The sequence below is a fragment of the Chionomys nivalis genome, chromosome 3, assembly GCF_950005125.1.
Source record: "Chionomys nivalis chromosome 3, mChiNiv1.1, whole genome shotgun sequence".
Classification (NCBI taxonomy): Eukaryota; Metazoa; Chordata; class Mammalia; order Rodentia; family Cricetidae; genus Chionomys; species Chionomys nivalis.
In genome coordinates, this window is record NC_080088.1 from 39,574,613 (window position 1) to 39,600,947 (window position 26,335).

The following is a 26,335-nucleotide window of genomic DNA, read 5'->3' on the forward strand; positions in this document are numbered from 1 at the left end:
AAGTGGGTGAAACGCACAGATCAAACCATTGATCTTCAAAAAAATAATAGATATAGAAATAGGAAAACAAGTAGGGCAGAAATAATGAGCAATAATTTTATGTAAAGAAAGGTATGAAAGGAATAAATTTTTTTTAAATATTTCTTATTGTTTATTTTCTTTATTTTATGTGCACTGGTGTGAAGGTGTCAGATCCCCTGGAACTGATCTTCAGACAGTTGTGAGCTGCCATGTGGGTGCTGAGAACTGAACCTTGGTCCTCTGGAAGAGCAGTGTGCTCTTAACCATTGAGCCATCTGTCCTGCCCCTAAGAATAAAAAATTTTAAGGACTGGTTTGGAAAGAAATTTATTGTGAACTTTAGAATGTTTTACTGAAGTATGTCTATATTTTAAGAATGACTATTGAAAGTTTTGAAATTCTTCGTAAATGGGAGAAAAGGTAGTAAAGTGAGCATGCTAAAAGGTGAGGAGAAAGGATACAGAGAAATAAATAATACAAAATATGTATAAACTGACCAATATACCAGTTAGAAGCAGTGTCAGGGGCTGCAGAGATGACTCAGTGGGTATAGTGCTTTCCCTAGAAGCATGGGGACCCCAATTTGGAACCCCAGCACCCACAAAAAAAACAGATGTAGTGGTATGTTCCTGTAAACCCGCATTAAGTGGGTAGAGAAAGGTAGCTTAGGGACTCCGAAGCCAGCAAGCCTAACCCAAAGTGTGAACCCCAATTTCAGTAAGAGACCCTGTTCCAAAACTACAGCTAAGAGTAAGTGGTAGATGATAGCATAGTCAAAGTCTGGCTTCCATGCACACATACACAAAAATAGTTTCTTAAGGGAGCTGGAAATAAAAAATTTAAAAATATAATTAAATGTCTATCCTATATGAAGTTTGACAGCTAAGAGGTTAAAAAGTGTGTGTGTGTGTGTGCAAGCACATGCGTGTATTCACGCATGCTCATACATACTAGACAAAACACAGTTCTTTTTTTTTTTTTTTGGTTTTTCAAGACAGGGTTTCTCTGTGGTTTTGGAGCCTGTCCTGGAACTAGCTCTGTAGACCAGGCTGGTCTCGAACTCACAGAGATCCGCCTGCCTCTGCCTCCCAAGTGCTGGGATTAAAGGCGTGCGCCACCACCGCCCGGCCAAAACACAGTTCTTAAAATAATATACTAAATAATATACTATACAGAAACTTTATTAACAATCATTATATATATACTGGTTTTATTGAGCTATACATTTTCTCTGTTCCCCTGCCTTCCTCTTCTCCCCTTCAACCCTCTCCCACAGTCCCCATGCTCCCAGTTTACTCAGGAGATCTTGTCTTTTTCTGCTTCCCATATAGATTACATCCATGCATGTCTCTTTTAGGGGCCTCATTGTTGTCTAGGTTCTCTGGGATTGTGAATTGTAGATTGGTTTTCTTTGCTTTATGTCTAAAAGCCACTTATGAGTGAGTACACATATGATAATTGTCTCTCTGGGTCTGGGTTACCTCAATATTTTTTAGATCCACCCATTTGCCTGCAAATATCAAGATGTCATTATTTTTTTCCGCTGTGTAGTACTCTATCGTGTAAATGTACTACATTTTCCTTATCTATTCTTTGGTTGAGGAGCATTTAAGTTGTTTCCAGGTTCTGGCTATGACAAATAATGTTGCTATGAACATAGCTGAGCACATGTCCTTGTGGTATGATTGAGCATCCTTCGGATATATACCCAAAAGTGGTATTGCTGGGTCTTGAGGAAAGTTGTTTCCTAATTTTCTGAAAAATTGCCATACTGACATCCAAAGGGGTTGTACCAGTTTGTACTCCCACCAGCAATGGAAAAGTGTTCCCTTTACCCCACATCCTCTCCAGCGTAAGTTGTCAATCAGAAAACTTGGGAGTCTGGGGCAGGGGAATTATCCTTGAGCCTCAGGGAACCCTGCGCTACAGAGAATCAGTATGGGAGAACTCTTGTTTTCTCAGAAAGTGATAGTTCAAATAGGATCAAATTTGTTGTAGACAAAATGTGAAAACATCTGGTAAGAGACTGGATCTTGAACATCTAGAAATGAGGAAGCAATACAATTAAATTTGTTTTCCATGTTGTGACACTATTTTGAGAGAATGGATAATTAAATGCAATGTTGCCTTCCTTAAAAAAATCCTGATGATTATTAAGTAATTAACTTGTGGCTCTGCCTAGTACCTGTACAAGCAGAGGGTTTGAGGGATTATGTTGACTCATAAACTCTGCGTAATTTGTTAATGGATTACTATTGTTTTTGAGACAAAGTCTCTGTATGTAGGCTTGATTGGCCTGAGATTCCTGTGTTAACCATGCTCGTCTTGAACTCAAAGATTTCATCTGTCGCTCCCTCCAAGTGTTAGGATTAAATAAATGTATCACCATACCTAACTTACTTTTGAGTGCAACTGTTTGTTTCTTAAGTCATATATAGGCAAGCTGGATAACATTTGTTAGTCATATTTTGTCCTAATACTTATGTATAGAGTACTGTGTTTTTGTATTATTTCAAGAATATAACATATTACAAAATATAATTTGGAAGTTACAGGTAGGTCCCAGGGCCTTGCTGGCCAGCTAATCTTGCCAGCTGGTGAGGAGTGGTTTGTTTAGTGAGAGACCTGTCTCCAGAAGTCAGGTTAAAAAGCCATAGAGGAAAATACTCAGCAACAACCTCTGGCCTCCGTGGGAGCACTCACCAGCATGCATACTCTACACGCACAGACAAGTTAGAATAACTGAAGGGAAGTAGAACTGCTTCTCGTTTCTGCTGCTTGTTTTTCTTTAGTGTGTTTTATTTTAATGGCATACGTATTCTAATTTTATCTCCTAAATTTAAGCAAATTAATGATTCTGTTTTAGTTAATGGCCAACCAAGACCCCTTGAATCAAGTCAGGTGAAATACCTTCGTCGAGAACTGATAGAACTTCGAAATAAAGTGAATCGCTTATTGGATTGCTTAGAGCCACCTGGAGAACCAGGACCTTCCACTAGTATTCCTGAAAATGGTAAACTCAATTTATTTTATTCTTGCTCTTCTATACATTTCCGCATCCAACAACTGTCAAGATTACTGTGAAGCTGCATTATACTACTTTTTGGATTGGATCATAGAGCTGTGGGAGGATGTTGGTGGAGTTTTCTTGTGCCAGCAGCCATTCTCAAATAACCACTCAGTCTTAATATTAATTATAAATGCTTGGCCAATGAGTCAGGCTTGTTATTAGCTAACTCTTACATTTAAATTAACCTTGTTTCATATCTACTCACTGCCATGTGGCTTGGTACTTTTTCTTAATACAGCATGCTCATCTTCTCCCTGCATTTCCTGACCACTCTCTGACTTTGCCTTTCTTCCTCCCAGCATTCTTAGTTTGGTTATCCCACCTATTTTTGTTGTTGTTGTTGTTGTTGCTGTGAGATGTTTTATTCTTTAGGCTTTTGGGGATGCCCATCGCCAAGCTCCCAAATAAATCACACATGAAGATTTATTCGTACTAATGAATGCCCAGCTTTAGCGTGGCTTGTTTCTTGTCAGCTTTTCTTAAATTATCCCGACTACCTTTTGCCTCTGGGCTTTTTCCTTTTTTTCCACATCTTACATTCATTCTTACCCTGTGGCTGACTGGGTGGCTGCGTGGCTGGCCCCTGACGTCCTCCCCTGATCTCTTGTTGCTTGCTCCTCTTCCTCGTTTCTCCTTCCGTTTATACTCTCTACCTGCCAGCCCTGCCTATCCTTGCTCCTGCCTTGCTATTGGCTGTCAGTTCTTTCTTAGACCATCAGGTGTTTTAGACAGGCAAAGAATCACAGCTTTGTAGAGTTAAAACAAATGCAGCATAAACAAAAGCAGCATACCTTAAAATGATATTCCCCAACAATGTTTCCTGCCTGGCTACTGGCCAGTCAGTACTTTATTGCCAATGAGAGTAATACATATTCACAGTGTACAGAATTATTCCACAGCAGGAGGACAGGGTCTGGAACCCCGTTTTTACAGCACTCTCTAGGGCTGGGGAAGTCACTTGGTGGCGGAGCACTTGACTGACATGTGCAGTGCTCCGGATTCAGTCCCCAGTGTGAATATGAACACGCACAGGTGGGGCATCGGTCAAACTCGTTCGTGCAATAGTTGGTAGTGTGATAACTAATGGATCTTGGGAATTGAAATGATTTTATGATTTTTATGTAGTATAACCTAAGTTTCAAGTACAAAATAATTTAGATTAGTACTTTAAAATAGTAATTAGAGTTTATTTTAAATACAATTTTGAAAAATATTCAAAGGAAAAACTTTTATATTTACTGGTGGCATATACTATGCATAAACAGTAAAGATAATTTGCCATGGACCAGCTCAGGGGAGCCACTCAGACCATGGGAGAAGCAGGGTCTTGGTAATAGGAAGGCACAAGTTTGGCGAATGACAGACAGACACAACACACAAGAGAGTGGTTGGAATCTGCTGCGATTTTACTGAATTCATGTTTTCATTATATAGTATTCAAACAAAGAACAAATCAGAAGGTCATGTGTCATTGGTTGGCCCAGTATGAAAGCTTCTTTTAGTCACATCAGCAATATTTAAGAAAAGTATATTATCAGGAACAGGTGTTAGACATAAAGCATCCTTAGAAGAGGAAATCTTGTCCTTGGGAGTGTAAACCTCAGGCAAGTGGTTTCATCTTATGAATAGAAAGTTTCTGCCTCATTATCACTATCATGGCCCTTCCTCTTCCTAACCCTTTATTTCATCTAGTGATCAAATATGCCTAATCAGTTCTCTGCACCTGTTGAAATATACTTTTTAGTACCTTCTTATGCAGCAGACACTATGGGGATTGGGATCTAGCAAGCCTATCTATAAAGTTCAAAGTATAATATAACAGTCTTTGTCCACCAACGTTAACTCATCTATTCCCTTGCTCATCATACATCCCATGTATGACAAGGGTTCTGCTCTAGTCTTATACATTCCCATACTGTGCTTCCCTATCCCAGAGCTGTTCCTGAAGAGAATTATCCTTGTCTTGTAGATATAAAGACTATCATTATTATAAAAGAGATTGTGCAAAGCTCATATCCCATATAGCCAGCTACTCGAGAAACCTGTTTATGCCTCAGTGGTGGCTAATACCGGGCCATCTGCCATTGACCTCCAGGAAGCCTAGTCCCATAGGACACGTAGCTCCCATCCGGCATAATGACATATGTCATGTCCCACAGAGACACTGGAGTTGGTGTGGCAATAATTTAAGGCTTATTGACATATTTGGAGCTGATGTAGTTTATGCACCAAAATGTATTTTAAAATATGGCTTGAAATTAAAACTATTTCATAGATTTAAAGTTTTTTTTTTAAAGAAATCAACTGTTTTCTTCAACTTTTGTTTCTTAACTATTTCACTAAAAATGTTTTTGTAAATGATTACTCATAATTTTAAAAGTTTAAAATACAAAGTGGCAACTTGTTATGAAGCCAGGCTAGCTATATGTAAGGGTCATAAGGAGAATATGGAAAAGTGGGTGTTATACTCTCTCAGAAATCTTGGACTCGGGCGAGTCAATAATTTTGGAAGTTTACCTTTCTCAATTCTATCCATCCTCAATTTCCCTTATTTCTTCGGGATTCTCTAGGTCCTTGTCCCTTCTTCCTTTGAGGAGTAGACCCAGGGTTTAACACGTACTGCTAAGTTATAGACCCATCCCCTTGATTGACTTTGTATAATTTGATTAGATTTTAAATAAGCCATTTTCTATAATTTCCTTTTTGTCTTGTTCTAGCCATATGAAATTACGTTAATGGTAAATGCTCAATTAATATTTGCTGATGGTTAGTAATTTCTAATCTTACCTCTCTTTCAGACTATGATGAGACTTACTAAAATACTTTATGATCTTGCACACTTGTGATGAAGGCTTATATGTTTCAGAGTAAATCAGTTTGCTTATTCTGAACTTTGCTCTTTTTGTTTGTTTTTGTGTACATATTTGTGTATGGATGGTGTGCATGCAGGTGCAGCATGTGTGTGCATGTGCATATGGAGGTCAGAAGTAACCTGGGTGTCATTCTTCGGGTACCTTCCACTTGTTGCTTTATGACAGTCTCTTAGTTTAGCCTGGAACTTCACCAAGTAGGCTAGTCTAGCTGGTCAGTGAACTTCTAGGAGTCTGCTTGTTTGGCCTCCTGTCTTGCGAACTACAGGACCTGGCCAGCTTGTTACTTAGATCCTGGGGTTTCTAACTCAGGTCCTCTTCCATATAAAGCAAGTACTATTTCCAGAGCTATCTCCCCAGCCATGAACTTTGCCTTTCAAACTAAAAGTCCCAGTTTTAAATCAAGGATCGAATAAAAACTTTTTAGACCATTCTCCCAAAAGAATTCATGTAGCAATTTACATAGTATTTATATAACCATGTCAAAGATTATAAAGGACAGACAAAATTCAATCAATATAGCCATTATCATGTAGCAGTTGCCCAAGAGTCCTACATTCCTTTCTAATGTATATTGTGTTTCCTGGTGGGCTTGGCTTATTTGAGAAGTAGATTAGAAGAGGTAGTAGTAGCATGAAGGGGATTCATTTGCAAGGTTAGTGTGGAATGCTGCTCTTGGGATGTAATGCCTTGGGGTTTGAGGAAAACATGCAGTTTAAAAGATCTTGATTTTAGGTAAGCTTTGTATCCATTTACAATATTTTCAAATTGTTTTCTTAATAACAAAAAATAATAATTTTTGTTAATTAAGTAAATGATTAGAAATGATTACTCTTTTGAAACTTTGTGTAACTGGAGGCTTTTTATACCACCTGGTCCCGCAGCCACTTTTAAAATAACCACCCAGAGGCTTAATGTTAGATATAAACTGTTTGGCCTATTAGCTCAGGCTTATTATTAATTAGCTCTTACATTTTAATTAACCCATTTCTATTAATCTGTGTATCACCATGTGGCCTGTGGCTTACCATAAGTGCTCTGACATCTTTCCCCTCAACTGCTGCTGATGCCTCTCTCAACCCTGCCTTCTTTCACCCTGTATTTAGCTTGTTTTTTTTTTCTTCCTCATAGCTATAGTCTGCCCTTCCATAGGCCAAAGAAGCTTTATTTATGAGCCAATAAAAGTAACATATTTTCAGTGTACATATACATCGGCTTTGCTTTTGGTATCATGTTTCTTAATCCCAGGTTATTATTCATGAAAATTCAGGTTATTCTCAAGTGTTTCTGTTCACAAGGTGTGGTGGTTCGAATGAGAATGGCCCCCATAGGCTCATATACTTGAATGCTTGGTCACCAGTTAGTGGAACTGTTTGGTAAGGATTAGAAGGTGTGGCCTTGTTAGAGGAAGTGTGTCACTGTGAGTGGGCCTCGAGGTTTCAAAAGCTCTCAGCTACTGCTCTAGTGCTGTGCCTCTCTGCCTCCTGCTGTTGAAGATCATGCACTAACCCTCTGAAACTATAAGAAAGCCCCAGCTAAACAATTTCTTTTTTAAGAGTTGCTTTGGTCATGATGTCTGTCTTCATAGCAATAGAACAAAAGACACAAGGGCATAGTACAAATGCATCTATCAAACTAGACATAACACTAGTGAATCCAAATTCACTGTGAAAAATTCCCTTAAGTTAGAATCATGTCATTTATACTTTGTCATTTTGTGTATTATTTTGAAGAACATTGTAAACACATTTTTATATGAATATTTTAATAAATAAGATACATAGCAAAATTGTGTTGTTTTATAGATGATAAGGAATTTTAAATGGCTTGTTTTCTATTTTAATAGTAGAGCAGTAGACAAAACATAAGAGTTGAGATCCTAAATTTAGGCAAGATTTACAAAATAAAACATTTGTTACTCTGTTTGCTGGGTATCTTCCATATGTTTGCAGGTCATTGGGATGTGGGCTGGATAAATAACTCAGTTGGTAAAGTATTTGACATAGCGTCTGTGTTCAGTCCCCAGAATTCATGTTATAAAAAAAAATCAGAAAACTTCCTGATATGATGCTGTGTGTTCCTAACCCAGCACTGACTGTTGAGGAGGAAACAGGCAGTTCTAGGGATCACTGGCTAGCCAGGGATATACAGATAGCCAATTGGTGAGTTCAGGCCATAAGAGATTCTATCTCAAAAAGCAAGCTGGACAGCTCTTGAGAAGTGTCACTGGAGATTGTCTTCTGACTGCCACATGCATGTACGTGAATACACACACACACATACACACATGAGTTGGTGTCATGACTTTGTGATGAACCACTAATCAAAAGTAATTTGAGGAGGAAAGAATTTATCGGGCTTACATATCCTAAATCATAGCCTACTGATGAACTTCTATGCAAGATACTCAAACCAAACAGGAATCTAGAAGCAGGACCAGGTGCAGAGGCCATGGAGGAGTGCTGCTTACTGACTTGTTGCTTATAGCTTGCTCAGCCTACTTTGTTTTAGAACCCAGGACTACCAGACTTTTCTACAGCCAATCTTAGGGAGGCAGTCTTTCAGTTGAGGCTCCCTCTTCTCAGATGACTATAGTTTGTGTGTCGAGTTGATATAAAGATTAGCCAACGTGGACTCCATAAAAAGTAAAATGAAAAATGATAGTGTTTGTTAAGGAGCTTTAAAATTAATGATAGTTTTCTTTTCCTTTTCTCTTTTTTCTTTTGTTTTTGAAACAGTCTTGCTGTGCAGCTCAGGCTGGCCTAGAACTCTTGATCCTCCTTCATCTAGTAATTGTAAAAGGGAGTGGGAAGAGACAATTCTTTTTGAAAAATTGCTCTTTATCTTTTTTTTATTTTTATTCTTTTTTAATTAAAATTTCCACCTGCTCCCCGTTTCCCATTTCCCTCCCCTCCTCCCAAATATTGCCCCCTCCCCCCACTCCCCTCCCCCATCCCCACTCCTTTTCTCCTCCCCCCACACCATTCCCCCTCCCTCTCGATACTGAAGAGCAGTCCAAATTCTCTGCCCTGCGGGAAGACGAAGGTCTTCTAAGCTCCCACAAAGCCAGTTCATGTATTAGGATCGAAACCTAGTGCCATTGTCCTTGGCTTCTCATCTGCCTTCATTGTCCGCCATGCTCAGAGAGTCCAGAATCAACCCATGCTTATTCAGTCCCAGACCCGCTGGCCTTGGTGGGCTCACAATACATCAGTTCCACTGTCACAGTGGGTGGGTGCACCCCTCGTGGTCCTGATTTCCTTGCTCATGTTCTCCCTCCTTCTGCTCCTCATTTGGACCTTAAGAGCTCAGACCGTTGCTCCAAATTGAGACTCTGTCTCTACCTCGATCCATCGCCAGATGAAGGTTCTAAGGTGATATGCAAGATATTCATCAGTATAGGATAGGGTCATTTCAGGTTCCCTCTCCTTAGTTGCCCAAGGTACCAGCTGGGGACATCTCCCTGGACACCTGCGAACCCCTCTAGAGTCAAGTTTCTTGCCAACCCTAAGATGGCTCCCTTAGTTAGGATATATACTTTGCTGCTCCCGTATCCTCCCTTCCTATATCCCAACCATCCCAATCCCCCGAGCTCCTCCCATCCTCCCCTTCTCATGTTTCTCATCCCATTTCCCCTTTGCCCCATGCCACCTCACCTGCAAGTTCCCAGTTTTTGCCCTGCAATCTTGTCTACTTCCCCTCTGCTCTTTATCTTGTATTTCCTTTTACTCGGTTTTCCTGAAGCATACACATACATATAAAGAAAGTAAAACATTCTATAGTTCTGTATTCACAAATTCTCACTCTAATATTCCTGACAGTATTTATACACATGTAATTTTATGCCTTTTTGAGTGTATATGAGGTAAACTTGCTTACTCCTTTATACTTACAGATGCTGTGGATGGCAGGGAAGAGAAGCCTGCTGCTTCTGATTCTTCTGGAAAACAGTCTACTCAGGTTATGGCAGCAAGTATGTCAGCTTTTGATCCTCTGAAAAACCAAGATGAAATCAACAAAAATGTCATGTCAGCATTTGGATTAACAGATGACCAGGTTTCGGGTAGGTCAATTCCTTTTCCTATGTATCCTTATCTCCCTTCTTTCCTGGATACGACGAAATACTACATCTTAAGGGTTCAGCCAGTTACATTTTTAAACGTATTTAAGTTCCTAGAAAATGGAGAAATACATGATTTCAGCACCCCCTAAAGAGATTTCTTTCACCCTTTCCAGTCTGTAGCACTCTCTTTCCACCTTAATGAATAACCACTGTTTGTTTTAGCTAAATTTCATTAACAGCAGTGTTTTCAGATTTTTGGAAAAAAAAAAAATACCTCAGTTTTTTAATAGGATTTAAGTTTCATTTGATAGGTTTTGTTGTCTCCTGAAATTAGGAAATTAAAATTAAACAGATTTCTGGCTAATTTCTTTATGCAAATAAATTTTTAGTGTTAAAGCAGTACTTATATTGTGATTTATTTTTCCTCTTACATTCTGGTTATCATTTCGTCAATATTATTTCTGTTTTTCTTTGGGGATCTTTCTCACACATTTATTGTTTGAGCACTTCATGTTTTTATTGGCTGCTCTCCTGGTTTATAAAATATGTCAGATTTTCTTGTTTCTGTTTATCTTACAGTTTTTAGTTATAAAGCGGGCATTTTATTAGTGTATCTTTGTGCTTTTCTGATGTTTTTATTGTCTTTTTTGAGAACGTTGTGATTGCCCTTCCAGACTTAAACTATTGGGGGACAGTGACTTTGTTTTTTTTTTAAGCAGCAAATTCTGCTTTCTTTTTTTCCCTTTTATTTTTCTTTCTGTGCCCATTTGGAGTTACCTCCATTCCTGGAACAGATGAGTGGCTAAAGATTTGAGCAGAGTTTATAATTAATTATTTTGTTGCAAGTAATTACCTCTTCAGTGACAGGGAGTTTTACCTTCATTTCCAGCTTCTTGTCCAACCATGAAGTTTTTAACATGATGGTTTTCTGCCATTGAAGCTACAGAGGTCAAGTCTTGAAATTCTTAATTCACTGTGTTTCTCCTGGGGTAAACTCTTTTCTGGTTTCTGTGAGATTTGATTGACTAGTAATTATTTTAAATAACTTTTCTTCGGCTTTATTCAAGTTTTTGCTACCTGGCGCAGGGTTTACCTGACTATTTACTTTGCCATTTTTAGCAGTTGGAGATAGAGAATTTATTTGGCCTGTTCATTTTAATTTTCTTGGAAACTTTTGTAAGATTATTCATTGAAGATATTATGTTAGATTTTAAGGAGAAAGTTGAATATGTTACCTGTTCTTGGCAAAAGATAAACAAATGATACATCAGAAAAACATGTAGAGGATTGGAATAAGAACTACAGGTCCAGCTACTTCAAATGTTAGAAAATGCTATATAAAAGCCAGCCTTGAAACTTGAAATGAATGTCATAGATCAGACAGAATATCATGATTGTGATTTCTACTATATAAAGACCATTTTCATGTGGATTTGTACACTTCATTGTCTTCACATGGACAGCAACCAGAGTACTTTTTTAATTCTTCATGTGTGATATGGTTAGGGAGGAAACAGGTACCACGGTAATGTAGAATTGAAGAGAATGACGTGTTAGAGAAACAGCATGAATGACAGTCGGAAGCTACATACAAAAGAGAAAAGAAGAGCCAAGCACTGAGTCTTTTTAGGATTAATAGCATAATATTTCTAAGGGAAAGTGTGTGTATGTGTATGCGCACACATACATAAGTAAAGTGGTGGTAAACCAGTCAGTCATACATTCTAACCTGGTAATCAGCTTTCCCATTACTATAAAGCCCAGAGTAATCTCATTAGTACATGACTGTTAAGGGGCAAACTGTTGACTGAGGTTTCTGTCCTGCCCGGTTCCCTTAGTCTTTAAGTCCCAAAGAAATCACACAGAGGTCTACATTAATTATAAACTGATTGTCCTAATATCTCAGGCTTCTTATTAACTCTTATAGCTTGTATTAGCCCATAACTCTTGTCTGTGTTAGCCATAGGGCTTGGTACCTTTGTCGGCGAGGCAGTCACATCTTTCTGTCTTGCTTCCTCTACAGCTGGTCACTACTGCAGACCGAGATTTCCTCTTCCCAGATTCTCCTGTTTTCATTGCCCTACGTTTTCTTCCTGCCTGGTCTCCCTGCCTATACTTCCTGCTTGGCTACCGGCCAATCAGCATTTTTTTAAAAAAATAATACAGTGACAGGATAAGAGACCGCTGTCCCACAGCAGCAAATCATATGCCTAAAATGGTGGTATATTAGCTTTGTCTTGAGTGACAGAATACCAGAGAAAATAACTTGGGGCAGTGGTTCTCAACCTGTGGGTTACAACCCCTTTTGGGGTTACATAGCAGATACCCTGTATATCAGATATTTACGTTTCAATTCTTAATAGTAGCAAAATTACATCTATGAAGTAGCAACAAAATAACTTTATGGTTGGAGGTCACCACAACATGAGGAACTGTTTTAAAGGGTCACAGCGTTAGGAGGGTTGAGAACCACTGACTTACGGGAAGGAATATATTTTGGGTTGTTTTGTCCTAGTAATCTCAGTTCATATCCATCGGCTCCATTAGCTTGCTCCTGAAACAAGGCAAAGCACCACAGGTGCTGAGTGTGTGTAAGAGAAGGCTGTTTACTTTATGGTGGTCAGGAGACAAATGAACATGTAAAGGGGGGCTAGACACAAGATAAATTCCTAAAGTACCTGTTCTCAAGAACCCCCTCCCTTTTTACCTTCTAATAGCCCACTAAACTGTCAGTTTATCAGTGGGGGTAATCCAGGTATGAGATCCAAGCACTTTTGTTTCAGACACTTCTCAAAAGTTCATCAGCCTTAGTACTTGGTCTTTGGTGACTTTTTGGATTTAAACCGTTATAAATTCTGAGGACATAACACTAGAGCAGTTAGAGACTGCTTTCAGGAAATGATAGTGAGGATTTAAATCAAGCTTTAAGGTGGTAATTGCTTTTAGAAGATTTTACTGTAAGCTCTCTTTAACTCGTAACCCCTTCAAGTGGCCTTGAAGTCAGAATCAGTGTGTGTTACATAATTAAAAGGCCACGACACTGAGAGATTCTGTAACCTGCCCAAACCAGCAGTCCCTATTAGTTCTAGCAATGCAGCTTAAGTAATTGAACTCCACAAACTCTGAGTCACTCCTCTGTATTGCTAAAATGACTTAAAGGAGTAAACCATCTGTAGTTGTCTTCAGAATAATATGCTCTTTGACTGTCATAGTATTAGGGCTGTACAGAGAATCTAGATTTTCTGTATTCGCTTCTGTGTTCCTTATTCTAGCAGAATTTGATTGACAACACACGTCAGTAGAGTCCTAGACATTATGGAAGCACAGAAGAACCAGAACATGGCCAGAGTTCTTAGTCTTCAGGAAACTGGAGCCTGTATAGAAAAACAAAGTAGAAATCAGTGTGGCTCATAATAAAAGCCATAGAGAAATTGACTAGGGAATAAAGTATAAGACAATAGGCTTGTTAGGGTTGTAACTAGATTTTAAAGAATGTCATTTAAGTATGTGACTGTTGTAATTAATTATAAAGAGTGGAGGAATAGTGCTAAGTAGAGACCAAAACATTAGATATCTTATGAAACTATGGGGTGGGTTATTTTAAGTAAAAGAGGAACATATGAGAAGTGAATGTTTAGGTTCTTGAATATAAAAAGGATGATTGCATTGACTTTATAGACAGTAGAGACCTGCTTAAGAAAGAAGTACTGTTTTTGGTTGACTGTAGATAAGGAGGTATTGATTTTGACATGGGTGGTTAGGACTCAGGAATTTAGCATTTCACACATTGTAGAGAATGATTTCCTATTTTGACTTTGCATCCTAAAGACTGGAACAAAGTGAAAAATAAAGAGCACATAAATTTAGTGTATTCTCCGTGATGTGATTGTTGTGTAGTGATTTTATTTTTAATGTTATTAACCTGTACTTTTAGCTGTGCTTGTTAGCGAAAGCCTTGAACAGGATAATTAACTGACTTTTCATGACCATCCAGGGCCACCCAGTGCTCCAGCAGAAGACCGCTCTGGGACTCCTGACAGTATTGCTTCTTCCTCCTCAGCAGCGCACCCGCCAGCAGTTCAGCCACAGCAGCCTCCATATACCGGAGCTCAGACACAAGCAGGTCAGATTGAAGGTAAAATAGCCTTCAGAGCCCGTGTGTGTGGGAAGGGACATGTTCAGATGTATTTATTGAGGCATTATTGGCAATGGCAATCCATATACATAGGTAACCCCATTGTCTACAGAAATGTAAAATAGTTTTTCTTCACTGACATGGTGTGATTTGGTGTTATAGAACCAAATAATATATTGGATATGGTTCTGACTATTGAAATTAGAAAAAGAGGATGAAAATGTTTAAGGTAATATAAACACAAAGTGAAAGATGGTGGGCTGAAATGTCTTTGGAAGGCTCTGCCTTCTAAAAACTGTATATTTTCTGTCACTTGGAAAGATTTTAAATAGAGATGGTGAGGCATAATTTTAGTTTAAATTAATTTAATTTTAGATTGATTGATTATTTGGTTAGCAGTGCATTTTAGGTTAACTTTCTTTCTCTCCAAGTTATGTGTCTTCAATAAGTAATTTAATCTCTGGGTTGTGATTTTTTTTTTTTTCTTTTCACTGATCCAAAAAAAAAAAATGTGAAAATTGGACTAAACTAATAGTTTCAAAATAGCTTATTAATCATGAAATTGAAAACCTAGTATTTAAATGGGCTGATTGGTATGTTTGGAGGATCTCAGATCAGCAAATGAGGAGCCTCACTGAAAAACACAGAATTCTGCAGAACATACCTTACTGAGAAATGTGTCATTAGATAACTTTGGCCTTGTGTAAACACCATGGAGTGGTGGTTCTCAACCTTCCTAATGCTTTGACCCTTTAATACAGTTCCTCATGTTTTAATGACCTCCAGTGATAAAATTATTTTGTTGCTACTTCATAACTGTAATTTTGTTACTGTTATGAATTGTAATGTAAATATCCATGTTTTCCTACTGTCTTTGGGGGTTGCAACCCAGAGGTTGAGAAACACTGCCTTAGAGCATCTTTATACAAACTAAGGTGGCGCCAACATCACTAGATGATACAGTATAATATATTACACAGTGAGTGACCGTGTTGAAAATAATTTAAGAAAATAAAAGAACAATGTTACTCAAAAGCCAGTGCTTTTCTTCCTCTGTATAATTTGATAGATGCTAAAAATTAAATGACTTGTAATGAGAAAAGTGCTATGAATCTTCAGATAGGTATTGCTAACATAAGGATATGTAAAACTACATGGCAATGTATTGGTTCCCTTTCTCTGATTACTTACCTGATGGTATATTGTTTTAAAAATGTGTTTTCTGGAGTTTATGAAGTGGTAGTCACTAGAGTAACATCAGAAAAAACCTTGCTACCAGCTAACATTCTTACCAGTTTACCACTGCAGAGTAAGCAGTCACTTCTTAAATTACTCATTCGTGTCTTCATAGATGTTTATAACGTAACGTATATATTGTATGTTATTACTTAGTGTGCTTACGTATTATAATTGGGAGGAAACGTAAAGGTGCCATACAGATATTTCTCCTCCAAATTAAATCTTCGTTTTCTGTCTGTTTTTTCTTTCATAGGTCAGATGTACCAACAATACCAGCAGCAGGCTGGCTACGGGGCACAGCAACCTCAGGCTCCTCCTCAACAGTACGGTATTCAGTATTCAGGTGAGCAGGTGCAAAAGGGAGTTAATTTGCAGCTTTTGATCTGTTTCTATATTCACTAAATTTTAAGTTCTCTCTTATTAGTACTTGATTTATAATACTTACATTGTCATAATAGGTGATAAGTACTTATTAGGGGAAGCAGTACTTATTTACATTTAAATTGTTGTGTTTTTATCAAATCAGCACTTTTTTTCCAGTGAGCAAATATGACGTAATATAGGTAATTCTGCAATAATCAATAGTATAAAAATGTTTTACTAACATTAATAATCTAATCTCTTAGAGAACTTCAAATTGAGAAAAAAATTAAGATTTTCTACTTTATCTTGTATCACTCAATAATTCTAGAGTACTCTTAAGTATTTGTGGATATATCAACAATATAACAGCACATGCAGAAGCAAAATGTCTTTTTTTTTTTTTTTAGTGTTGTCCTTTTAAATTAAAAATAAAGTCTGTGGCACAAATTATATATGTATAGAAATAATAGGCTGCCAGAGCTGAAGAAAGGTGTCATCATCTGATGTAGGAGATCCTCTCAACCCTCTTTGTCCTTCAGGACTTCCCAAGCCCTGCTCCTTTTGACTCTATCTTGCTTGGAGGGACTTGGGCTTTGTTATTTTAAAAGCATCACAGGTCATTGTATAGCCAGGATGAGGACCACTGGTTTTGTCCTCCTCGCTCAAGACATGAGATACTGGTTGAGGGAGCTGGAACAGAACCTTGTTCTCTTGACTTAGACCATTTTATATTCTCCAATGTAGAGCAGAGTGAACAATATTTTAGGGGTGATTGTAGCTGTTTGTTTTATTGATTTAAAAAACCTATATCTTCCAATTTGTGATAGTATTCACCTGACGTTACATTCATTTCTGGGAGTTTTGGGGGTGCAGCAGTGGAGACAAGTAGATGTAATAGAGAAGTATTGCTGTGTTACGAAGACTCAGTAGACTGCTACTGACATGGCCTTGACTCCAGGTGCTTCCTGATTCAATTTAAAGAAAAAGTTTAGATTCCAGTTGCAGAATGAAAAGACAGTTGTTTCCCCTTCAAATGGGTTAGTCATTTTCAGTATAAAAGTATTCCCCAAAATTTTACAGTAAAAAGCTACACTTGAAAATTTTTGTGGGTGCTGGCGAGTTGGCTCAAGGTTGGGAGCACTCACCATCTTCCAGAATAACAGAGCTCTCTTTCTGGCATCCACGGTGGTAGCAACCAAAATGACCACTGAAATCAGCAAGTCCTGTGCCCTCTTCTGGCCTCTGGGTGGGTCATACACACACAATTCTAAAAGCTTTGCATAGAAGAAAGGAGAAGTTACATGATATTTAAGATCGTACCATAAATTATTTTAATTCAGTATTCAGGTGTTACCATGAGTAAAATGTTTTAGAAACTTGATTCCTAAGCTTTCTCTTAGAAGTTTTAGTCAGAGTCTTCACTGAGTTAAATTTAGTACTTTTCAAATTTCCTGTTATTTCTGATCTACTAGTCCTATTCCCTTGACTTTTAGAACTGTGGAAATAACCAGCTAATTTCTCTGCACGGAGACTTGTTAGTGCTGGTGGTAGTGACACTGACCAATCGCTGACACTTTTGGTTTGCCAGTTTTCCCTCTGACCTTTTCCAGTTTTGTTCATGGACTATATATCATAAAGGTTTCTTTCATAAGTAAATTTTGAGCCCAGGTTCAAGGTGAGTTCAGAATGTACTCAAATTCATTCAATCCTTTTTTTTTTCTTAAATGCAGGGTTGTACATATTTTAATAATTGTCTTATGTATCTGGTATTTAATGCTGACAGGATTCCAGTCAATGGAGAGGTTTCATTGCAAGTAGCTGCAGGTGTGTTTCATGGTAGAGAATAAAAGTTTTTCAGTGAAGCAGATTTTATTTTTAATTATATCCTAGTAAATAATGAATATAGATGTTGATTTGTGGGGCAATGTGGTATGTTTCTTTGTTTGTTATGCCATACTAAGTCAAAATTTGAGTTGTAAATGCAAAGTATCAGATGCCAAAATAAAAGATTTTAAGAATTGTAAAAATGGTACTTAGTAATTATTCCTAAGTTATTCATAGGTATTATAGTGAGTACACTTCAAAACACTTCATTTATGTGGCATATTTGTAGCATTGTTTCATTTCTAAAGTTCCTGTCTCTAATGTTTTCATGTAGTACTGTTAAATAGACTTCCCTCCAGCCCTGATTAGTTAGAACTTTGCTTTTATGATTTTTGTCTTCCTAGAAAGCATAATTCTTTCACTTATTATTTGAGAATCTATTCTAAGAATTATGTGCAAATGGGAATTTGCTTAAGGGTTATTTAGTTTCAGAGCAACTGTAAAAGATGTGTACAGTAACTTGAATTTTAGAATATAGGATTAAAAATTATCTGGAAAATTTAACTACTTGGTCTTGATATTTTGTGCTGGACTCATTATGTAAATGCTTGTGAATACATTTATTAAATTTTTAATCATTTTTGGTCCATAGCAGTAAGACTAATTCTCTGGAAAACTTTCACCTAAAGAACCAAGACATATGTTACTTATTTTGCTTTTTCAGCTAGTTACAGCCAGCAGACTGGACCCCAACAACCTCAGCAGTTCCAGGGATATAGCCAACAACCAACTTCCCAGGCACCGGCTCCTTCCTTTTCTGGTCAACCACAACAACTGCCTGCTCAACCACAACAGTACCAGGCGAGCACTTATCCTCCACAAACTTACACTACCCAAACATCTCAGCCTGCTAATTACACTGTGCCCCCTGGTGCTCAGCCTGGAATGGCTCCAAGCCAGCCTGGTGCTTACCAACCCAGACCAGGTTTTACACCATCTCCTGCAGGTACCATGACCCCTCCTTCCAGTGGGCCTAACCCTTATTCACGTAACCGTCCTCCTTTTGGTCAGGGCTATACCCAACCTGGACCTGGTTATCGATAAGGAGGTTCAGCTACACTATTGATGGCTAATTGCCTCCCAAAAGACTACAATACTATTTTGTTTCAATTTGTACTGTATTGAAGTTCAGAAATTTAAAAAGCAGAGCAATTTTTATGATATCATTGTTGCTGTTAATTGAAAACATAATTTGCTGGAATACAAACACAAAAAGACCAAAATGAACATTGTTTCCTCCCCTGCTTAAAGTTGTAGCAGCTTCCTAGTTATATTGGAACACTATTGCGTGTAAAATGATTGGCTTTCTAGTTCCCAGAGGATATTAAAAAGCTAGGCTAAGGTTTAGCCATCACACTTGGCTATTTACTATTAACATGATGTACTAAAAGTAGAGCCCTTTGAGAAGACGACTAGACATTATGTATAAATGTAACATTGATAGGCTAATAAAGGTGATTGAATCCAATAATGGTCTTGTAATTTATTTCAGACATAAGGAAACTAGACATCTTATTGGTATATGGTCTTCAAATAAAATTTATGAAATTGATTTCCATTCAGGGAAAAATGTATATGGCATATTAGATTGACTTAGAATGTGAACACAATAGGGGTTTGGTAGCTCTTAATTTTCTGATTTTCCTTATGCAGATAAAGGTATATTTACATATTGGCAAACTATTCAGAACATTTTAAAAATCACTTTTTAAAAACCTACATCTTTTTATTGCAGAGTTTATATTTGTTTGAAAAGTTCAAAATGTAGCATTGATAAAACTGAAGCGTATTGAAAGATACACATGGAGAAAAGTCTTTTCAGGGCAGGCAATAATATTCTTGCTCCCTCCCAAAAATATGTGCCCCTCTTTTCATGAAAATGAGTGAGTTTCGTTACAAGTTGAGTAAACAGTGTCACAAGACAACCTCTGATAGATTCATTCATGGCCTTAATGTATAAATATATAATATCCTCTAGAACAATAGCATCTCACATGCATTGTATTTTCATGCTGACTGTACATTCAGTCTCTACATACAGCTTGAAAAGAACCATAGAGCCGCTCAAAAGAATGTTAAAAGAGTTTGAGAAAGTATTTTTAGATGTAATATTATGGGTACAGAATAAAATAAAATTTATCATTTGACATGTCAGATTATCAGCTGTTTGGTTGAGATAAAATTACATAGATTTTTTTTTTTTTTGGCGTAAAGAGAATTTTTTATTGATTTTATTGAGCTCTACATTTTTCTCTGTTCCTCTCCCTGCTTCTCCCCTCCCCCTTCAACCCTCTCTCAAGGTCCCCATCCTCCCAATTTATTCAGGAGATCTTGTCTTTTTTTTTTTTTTTTTTCTTGCTGATTTTTTTTATTAATTAATTAATTTAATTATTAAAGATTTCTGCCTCTTCCCCGCCACCACCTCCCATTCCCTCCCCCTCCCCCAATCAAGTCTTCCTTCCTCCTCAGCCCAAAGAGCAAGCAGGTTTCTCTGCCCTGTGGGAGGTCCAAGGATTTCTTTTCAGTAATTTGCTGGTAGATTATGGAGAAGTTAGCATGAATACGTAACTATTTAAATTAAAAAATCTGTTCATCTGATGCTAACAAATTGAAGTTTACATAATTTTAAATATTAGAACCACTTTCACATGTCTATGCTGAAGATTATTTGATCCAATAAGTTAAACCAAGTAGAGATTTATGGGATTAACTCACCAACAACACGTACACTTTCTATAAAGCATATTAAAGAGTTTTGACATTAATTTTGTTATAAAAGTATCTGAAAACATTATAACATTGTGATAAATAATATACAAATGTTCTCTTAAAATATCACGAATAGGGAGCCCGCTTCCCTAAAAATGTTACTCTGTTAATGTTAATATCTTGCTTTTAATGTTAATATCTTGCTTTTTTAAAATGACTTTGTAAACCTGATAAATAGTCTCAGTAATCTTTTCTAATAATAAACATCTAGTGCTGCTCTCTGTTAGGCTGCGGACGTTTATACACAGTAAACAAATAGCTTGGAGTGGGGGTGACAAACACCATAGGATTTCCAACGGGTTCTTTGTTTCTTTTTGTCATGATGAACCAGAAGTACTCTGGAAACAGCTGTGCTGCAGCTACCATTTCCCAGGAATTGTGGTTCCACATTCGTACCACTGGGCATAATTTGATTTGGGTATGACCACCTGTCTCTCCAAACTGGACAGGTTCCTTGACAAACGGCTCTGAAGTAGCCTAAGAGGAAAAAGAGTTTATTTTGTTTACTAGATCTTTCATGTCTTTGCCCACACTATTCACAGATAGAAGACTGTTCAGTGTAAAGATTACTCCGAGTGAAGCAAAGCAATAGAGAAAACTAGTAATTATAGAGAATCTGATACTTACCCAGAAACACAATGACCCTAGGACTTAAAACCTTGGCATGTGTCTTAGCAAGTCAGTACTATAAGCGTAGTTTCAGCAGCCTCTTGATGTCCACATGTCTTGTACAGGCATCTTTTAAGAGGCTTGGTATTTTTGTGTTCGTGGACAAAATGTGTTACTAAAAACCTCAAATAGGTGTTTCCCGAGTGATCTGGACAATGTCCACCATTCTGCTCTGCTGAGGCAAGAATTAAATTTTCAGTCCTCCCCACACAGCCTGCTGCTAATATGTACTTAGCAATTTGCTGAGTATATTCACTTCTCAGACTTATTATAATTGTTTTATATAGATCATTTTAAGGAAAACACTATTTTATTTATTTATTTATTTATTTTTTTGGCTTTTTCGAGACAGGGTTTCTCTGTGGTTTTGGAGCCTGTCCTGGAACTAGCTCTTGTAGACCAGGCTGGTCTCGAACTCACAGAGATCCGCCTGCCTCTGCCTCCCGACTGCTGGGATTAAAGTCATGCGCCACCACCGCCTGGCCTGGTAGAAACAATTTTTAAGGGAGCAAAGATGTTTAGGCATGTTCCATATGACTGGAGCTGTGAGGGACACTTGGCTGGGATAACAGGAGGGCTGGAAACTTGGAAAGATTTTAGTTTTCTCAGAATATATTTATATATCTAATTTTTCTAGAGATGAGCTTGAATTGAGAGTCAAGTTTCTTCTAGTGACAGAGTAGCAGTTCTGTAGCCATTTCTGTCAACTGATTGCTTTCCTTGCTAATCTGCAAAACCCTTTACTTGGTTGGGATGGTCAGAAAGCATACCTTCTTTGGTGGGTCAGAGGTGGGCTGAAGGACCAGAAATGAAACAATGTCCTTTTCTTTAGTGTGTGGCAATTCCATAATTGATTATTTCAAAGAATAGTTTTACTTTCCTTTTTCCTTACTTCCCAAAGGAAAAGCCACAAGCATCTCTTGCACTAGGAAAGGTTTCCTCCTTTCCCCGTCAGATCACAGAGACTTTTAAAATGCAAGTTATTCCCCTCCATAATTCTCCCCGCAGCCTCCCGTTACTGACGGAACCCTAACCCAGCCAAACCACGGTGTGTCTTGCCTCGGGCCTTTGCACTTTTTTTTCCTCTACCTCACCAGAGACCCTTTGTTCTAGACTTTTCTGTAGTTGATTTCTTCTCAAAATTTATTCTAAGCAGACATGATACCTTTGCACACAGACCTTCCCTAAAACTGTTCAACTAAAAGAGCCTCCGTTTCTGCTGAGCCATTCTGTCTTGGGTAATTTACATATTTATTTAATGTGTCTCTCCTTCCTACAGAAGGGAAGGAGAGTTTATGTTATATGAAAGCAGGAATATGGCATTTGGTACTTTGTCACCCACCAAACCCAGAATACAACCTGATGGATGAGTAAAGGACCACAAGGTATTTACTATATGAATATTCTAGAAAAGACAAACATAGTGCAGGGGGTTTGAGCCCTTCTGGCATTTTAAGGATGTCACGCTCCTTTCATGACTAGTAGTAGGATTTTAGTTCTTGGGTGGCTGTGACGGTACTGAGCTTTGCTGGGCAAGTACCTGCCTGTGCATTCAAGTTGACCATGGTGTCACTGTTTTATGTTGCATTTTCATTATCTGCCTCTGAATCAGCTCTAAAGCCTTATTTCTAAGATTGTTTTACCTATGTCTGTAACATTTTCTGAAAGGGATTTGTATGAAGTGCTGACTCTGAACCATCACAGAAAGGCTAGAGTACTGGAACATACCTGTGAGGGAGTTGCTTAAGTAAATCTTGTATCTGAGAGAGTTACACAGCTGAACTCTAACAAATTTTTTTATACCGTGTCCTTTTAACATATTGTTTGCCTTTGCATTCGGAGTAAGAGTCTGAATTAAAGGGTCTTTCAGTCCAGATGGCCTCTCTTCCTGAGGAAAACGCATGATTTGGGTTCAGTGTTTAACTCTGAAGAACTAAACGCTTTACAACAGAAGCAGCCTGCAGACTTCTTTGCCCACTTCCTGATACCTTATTTCTTTACTGCATTAAATATTGGGGGCTGAAAATGTTTGAAAGGGTTTCACAAACTCCAGTCTACGTTTCTGTCACTAGTGAAGTAAATCTCGGCAATCTCTTAGGTGTTGCACTGGTGTCTGCAGCGCTGGTTTGTAGACACATTTGGGGCTCTTTTTTGCAACATAGTAGAAATGATTTTTTGTTTGTTTGTTGGTTGTTTTTTATTTTTCAAGATAGGGTTTCTCAGTAGCTTTTGGAATCTGTCCTGGAACTAACTCTGTAGACCAGGCTGGCCTCAAACTCACAGAGATCCTCCTGTCTCTGCCTCCAAAGTGCCAGGATTAAAGGTATGCACTTTTAATGTTTGTGCCTGGCTCAACATAGTATAAAATTCAATGTGAGCAAATTAAACAGATTTTGAGTGAACTGGTGTATGAGTTAAAGCAAATTTCAGCACCGCCCCAATGGGTTCTAAGTGTCGATATATTTAAGAGTGACACCTCTTCTATCTCTCTAGATAGAAAGATGCTCAGCTCAAGTTTGCTGTGCTTACCTAATTTTGGAATGTATAGTCACCATTGAGACTGGTACTTACCGGAAATTGGCTTGCTCACTCTTGGGTCAGCTGAGGAGAAACAACACACACGGAAGAGTTGTTTAGATAAAGTTTTAGTATTACAGTATTATGGTGAAGAACGTGGGGATGTGCACTTAGGTATTGTTCACATGATGTACAGATTCTTGCTAAAGCCTGAATCTGAAAGTTTCTTTTGTTTTGGAAATGGTTGTTGATCATCCTTCAGGTACTCAGCTGCATCTTTTACACATGATTTGAGTAGATTTGAGCAGATTTGAGCATAGGTTCTAGCTTTTTCAAAAGCCTTCTCATTTAGTTTTCTACAAAACTATTAATTGTCAAGTTACCAAGATCTGATATAGTTTAGAATTATGCAAATTTGCCTGCACATACAGATTTTTATTGAGAATTGAAGCTTGGACTGTGCAGATAGTTTTTCAGAACTCATAACTTTCCTTCTCTGATGTACTTGGTGGACATTATTCTGGGCATGCAAGGAAACATTTGAGTACTATATTTTGGGGTGTAGATTACAGTTTTTCATTTTAGTTTCTTTCCTGACATAAACATACATGAAGAAAATCAGTGGTATTTATAATAAGTACATCTATTAGCTTCTTCTCAAGGGCTGCAGAATTCAAGACACTCTGGGTTTCAAACAAGCTCCTCCTATGCCAACACTTGTGAATGTGTCCGGTCACATCAATGTGGATCACTACTGACATGATTACCTGATTCAGTACTGAATGCCACCGTGTTGCTGGCAGGGCCTTCACCTAGTGGATTTTGGGGTTTTTCTTAACCTGGAATTCATAGCTGCATAAGGAGAAGTGAAAACAATAGTAACATCTCTGGGCCTTAAGGAATGACATTTTCCTGCTGTACTTCTGTTTCTTTTTAAATCGTGACAATTTCAGGCTTTGCTTTCTCAACATCTTGTCTAATACTTCATTTGAGAAAAACATTAACAAAAGTTAGAAGTCACGAGGCAGGTTTCTCTAGGAAAGCTATGTGGTGACCACTCTCATTCCAGGATAAGGAGCCTCCCTTTGCTCCAGATGTCACCTGCCAGCCCAGTGTTCCTCACTGTGGTATTGGAATCGCAACACAGTGGTAATGGGGAAGATTTTTTTTTTAAATGCACATTATTCGTTCCGCCTCTGTGCTGAAAATGAAGACTGGGTTACTGGGATGAGCTCTGTGGCCCCTGGTTCTGAGAAATGCAGAAAGGAGGCACACGGGAATGTCTGCTGCAGATCACAGCAAGCCGGGCTCTCCAGAAAAGGGGCCACTAGTGTCCCGAGAGCACGAACACAAAGCCTGAGACTTTGTTCTCCCTCTACTCAGTAAGTCAGGCTCGGACTGCTCAGGTCTTTTAAGAAAATGTAGACTTGCTTTGGCTCCATCCTTACTTTATGAGTGAGTCATAAAATTGTGCATAGTTGACAGATCTTTCTCACAAGCTGTATAAACTGCAGATCCCCTTGAGAAGCCCAGAGCAGGGAAGCAGTGCAGTGCACATCTGTCTGAAACTGACTTCCTGCAGCAAAAGACACAGCTGCATTTGCTCTCGGGCTGACTCAGCCTGAGTCAGCAGGTAGTGATTTGTGATCTTTGCAAGGTTTGGGGGATAAAGGTCATCTTTGAGAAGTTTGCCACAAAGTGAGAATGCAGCCCACACAAGGTAAGTGTTTGATAAGTGAGAACCAGCAGGGTGGCCGAGGTGCCCAGTTGAGTACAGATGGTGCTACAAGGGAAGTGGGAGGCTCCATGGAGTGAGTTTCTTTCTTTTTTTTTTTTTTTCTTTTTTCTCTTTTTGGATTTTTGAGACAGGGTTTCTCCGTAGCTTTTGGTTCCTGTCCTGGAACTAGCTCTTGTAGACCAGGCTGGCCTCGAACTCACAAAGATCCACCTGCCTCTGCCTCCCGACTGCTGGGATTAAAGGCGTGCGCCACCACCGCCCGGCTGGAGTGAGTTTCTGTTCTGGTGGATCACTTCTGGAGTGTAGTAGGACAGATTCCAGTGATCACATGATGGGAACCACTTTTTAAAGTCCCTACCATGTGTCATACATGGTCATTCTGCATTTATAAAGTAATCAGCACACAAACCCTGTGAGGTACTCCTGCAAGTCTCAGGTCAGTGATGTTTGTAACTATTGTAATATTTTGACTTTTCCAAACTTGAAATATTTGGTTAGAAAAGTTAGGTTAGCAAAATTTCTCAAACCTCAAGTAAACTGTTTCTTATAAAACTTGTTATTATGCAAAAACATGAAAAACAGTATTAAACAAAAGACTCCTGGTATTCCCATTTACCTCCTACTTCTGGAGAAAGATGTCAGCTCTTAGCTAGTGTTCCGTGTCTGCTTGCCTGCTACCATGCCCCCGCTATGATGGTCATGGATTCTAGCCCTCTGAAACTAAGTGAGCCGCAGTAAAGTTGTTCTGCAAGTTGCCTTGGTCTTCATTTCTCTTCACAGCAATAGAAAATTAACTATGACACTGATTAAAATGAAATCAACAAGAATTCTTTTTGTTTTTGAAGTAGTAACTGGGATAGGTTCTCTTCAAAAGAAGAGAGAGCATTTGTCTTCAGTTTTGCCTCCCTTACTTCAAGTGATGGCTCCCTATCCCTGATCACAGTCCCTTGCTACAGCAGGCTGTGGCCATGAGGCACCAGCCCAGAGACAGGAACATC

At 38.3% G+C, this 26,335-nt stretch overlaps 1 protein-coding gene across 4 annotated transcripts in view; it reads left to right on the forward strand.

Moving 5' to 3' along the window:
* Tfg (trafficking from ER to golgi regulator) overlaps positions 1 to 19,885 on the forward strand; it is a 32,588-nt gene extending 12,703 nt beyond the window's left edge. The window contains exons 4-9 of one of the 4 annotated variants that reach the window (XM_057765515.1): positions 2,887 to 3,033; positions 9,856 to 10,023; positions 14,018 to 14,158; positions 15,651 to 15,740; positions 17,544 to 17,584; positions 18,309 to 18,443. In XM_057765515.1, coding sequence (XP_057621498.1) covers positions 2,887 to 3,033; positions 9,856 to 10,023; positions 14,018 to 14,158; positions 15,651 to 15,740; positions 17,544 to 17,578 — 581 coding nt within the window. In that variant the 3' untranslated portion in view covers positions 17,579 to 17,584; positions 18,309 to 18,443. Of the gene's footprint in view, positions 1 to 2,886; positions 3,034 to 9,855; positions 10,024 to 14,017; positions 14,159 to 15,650; positions 15,741 to 17,543; positions 17,585 to 18,308 lie in introns of all 4 variants that reach the window. The other 3 variants (XM_057765516.1, XM_057765514.1, XM_057765513.1) reach the window with 3 other exon arrangements.
* The last annotated feature ends 6,450 nt before the right edge of the window (positions 19,886 to 26,335 follow it).